At 30.4% G+C, this 537-nt stretch overlaps 1 protein-coding gene across 2 annotated transcripts in view; it reads right to left on the reverse strand.

The window, feature by feature from the left end:
* Positions 1 to 400, reverse strand: part of IL12RB2 (interleukin 12 receptor, beta 2) — a 123,799-nt gene extending 123,399 nt beyond the window's left edge. For both annotated transcript variants that reach the window (XM_006862431.1, XM_006862430.1), the window contains exon 1: positions 325 to 400. In XM_006862431.1, coding sequence (XP_006862493.1) covers positions 325 to 400 — 76 coding nt within the window. The remainder of the gene's footprint in view (positions 1 to 324) is intronic.
* Between the last annotated feature and the right edge of the window lie 137 nt (positions 401 to 537).

Raw genomic sequence — 537 nt, forward strand, 5'->3', positions numbered from 1 at the left:
ATATATATTTAGCATAGTTTAATCCATCCATGGAAGCGCCTTTGTTAAAATGCACTATAATGTAAAACATGCCTTCATGATGCCTAGCTGGGTTTACCTAATCACTTTTTTAAGAGGAAATAATGAGATTGGATGCTAACATTAATAATATAAAAATTTTAAATGTATATTGCTATAGATACAGTGCCATACCTATACACTTAAATGATAGAGTAACTACACAAGGTCAACTACTTGAACCTTTACCAGAAATGCATCCTATAACTACAACTGAGAATTTAGACTTCAAATCTTTCCACAGATTAGCTTACAAAAATATCTTACCTATTTCTGCTTTAATCAACAGCCACATAATTGTAAAAATAAATGTCAATGAGCATTCTCTAACAGTATATGCCATGAACAGCCAAGTCTGGAATTGCTGTCTTCTTCCCTGTAAAAGAGACAAATTCATTCTTATTAAATACATTCAGAAAATACTAAAATCAGAGGTGTTCAGAAGAGCTAAAATATTATTTTATTTTTTCACATTGCTAA

This window comes from Chrysochloris asiatica, unplaced genomic scaffold (assembly GCF_000296735.1).
Source record: "Chrysochloris asiatica unplaced genomic scaffold, ChrAsi1.0 scaffold00048, whole genome shotgun sequence".
Lineage (NCBI taxonomy): Eukaryota > Metazoa > Chordata > Mammalia > Afrosoricida > Chrysochloridae > Chrysochloris > Chrysochloris asiatica.